Source organism: Oncorhynchus tshawytscha, unplaced genomic scaffold (assembly GCF_018296145.1).
Source record: "Oncorhynchus tshawytscha isolate Ot180627B unplaced genomic scaffold, Otsh_v2.0 Un_contig_6529_pilon_pilon, whole genome shotgun sequence".
Classification (NCBI taxonomy): domain Eukaryota; kingdom Metazoa; phylum Chordata; class Actinopteri; order Salmoniformes; family Salmonidae; genus Oncorhynchus; species Oncorhynchus tshawytscha.
Window position 1 is genome coordinate 182,472 of NW_024609602.1, and position 1,152 is coordinate 183,623.

The 1,152-nt window shown below is 58.9% G+C and overlaps 1 protein-coding gene across 1 annotated transcript; it reads left to right on the forward strand.

Annotated features, from left to right (window-relative positions):
* The first annotated feature begins 488 nt into the window (after positions 1-488).
* LOC112240752 (cortexin domain-containing 1-like) lies at positions 489-921 on the forward strand. Its single transcript, XM_024408996.2, has one exon. The coding sequence runs from the start codon at positions 573-575 to the stop codon at positions 753-755; it is 183 nt and encodes a 60-aa protein (XP_024264764.2). The 5' UTR covers positions 489-572; the 3' UTR covers positions 756-921.
* Positions 922-1,152: the final 231 nt, after the last annotated feature.

Here is a 1,152-nt window from a genome sequence, read left to right on the forward strand (position 1 = left end):
TTGCCCTCCTGCCTCCTGCCTCCCTGTTTTCCCCTCCTGCCTCCTCCTTTTCCTCCTCCCTTTTCCCTCCTGCCTCCTCCATCCCTCCCCTCCTGCCTCCTCCCTTTTGCCCTCCCTCCTGCCTCTTTTCCCTTTTCCCTCCTGCCTCCTCCCTTTTTGCCCCTCCTGCCTCCTCCCTTTTGCCCTCCTGCCTCCTCCCTTTTCCCCTTTGCCCTCCTGCCTCCCTCCTCCTCCTTTTGCCCTCCTGCCTCCTCCCTTTTTTGCCTCCCTCCTGCCTCCTCCCCTTTTTTCCCCTCCTGCCTCCTCCCTCCTCCCTTTTTGCCCTCCTGCCTCCTCCCTTTTGCCCTCCTGCCTCCTCCCCCTTTTCCCTCCTGCCTCCTCCGTTCTCCCCATCCTGCCTCCTCCCTTCTCCCCACCCTGCCTCCTCCCTTCTCCCCATCCTGCCTCCATCCTTTTCCCCCTCCCGCCTCCTCCCCCTCCTCCAGATCCATTCTCAGGATGGTAGAGGTGTGTGTGTGTGCGGCGGAGGACAGTGACAACATAGAGACCCAACGACAGCAGCAGCAGCAGGCATGGAGGAGGGGGCCACTCCCGACCCAGAGTTTGTGGACGTGGACCAGGGCATGACGCTGGCCTGTGTGGCCTTCCTCTGCCTTCTCCTGGTGGCCATGATCATCCGCTGTGCCCGGGTCATCATGGACCCCTACAGCGCTATACCCACCTCCACCTGGGAAGAGCAGCACCTGGACGACTAGCGGGGATCAAGCTGTACTGTTACACATATAGCCACACCTGTGAGGGTGCAGACGCACAGGCACGTAGGGACATGCACATGAACGCAAGCGTGGGTAAACACGCACACGCACAAAAGAAAGGAGAGGACAAGAGAGGAGAGCTTGACCAGAGAGGAGAGTAGAAGAGAGGAGAAGAGAGGAGAGCTTGACCAGAGAGGAGAGTAGAAGAGAGGAGAGCTTGACCAGAGAGGAGAGTAGAAGAGAGGAGAAGAGAGGAGAGCTTGACCAGAGAGGAGAGTAGAAGAGAGGAGAAGAGAGGAGAGCTTGACCAGAGAGGAGAGTAGAAGAGAGGAGAGCTTGACCAGAGAGGAGAGTAGAAGAGAGGAGAAGAGAGGAGAGCTTGACCAGAGAGGAGAGT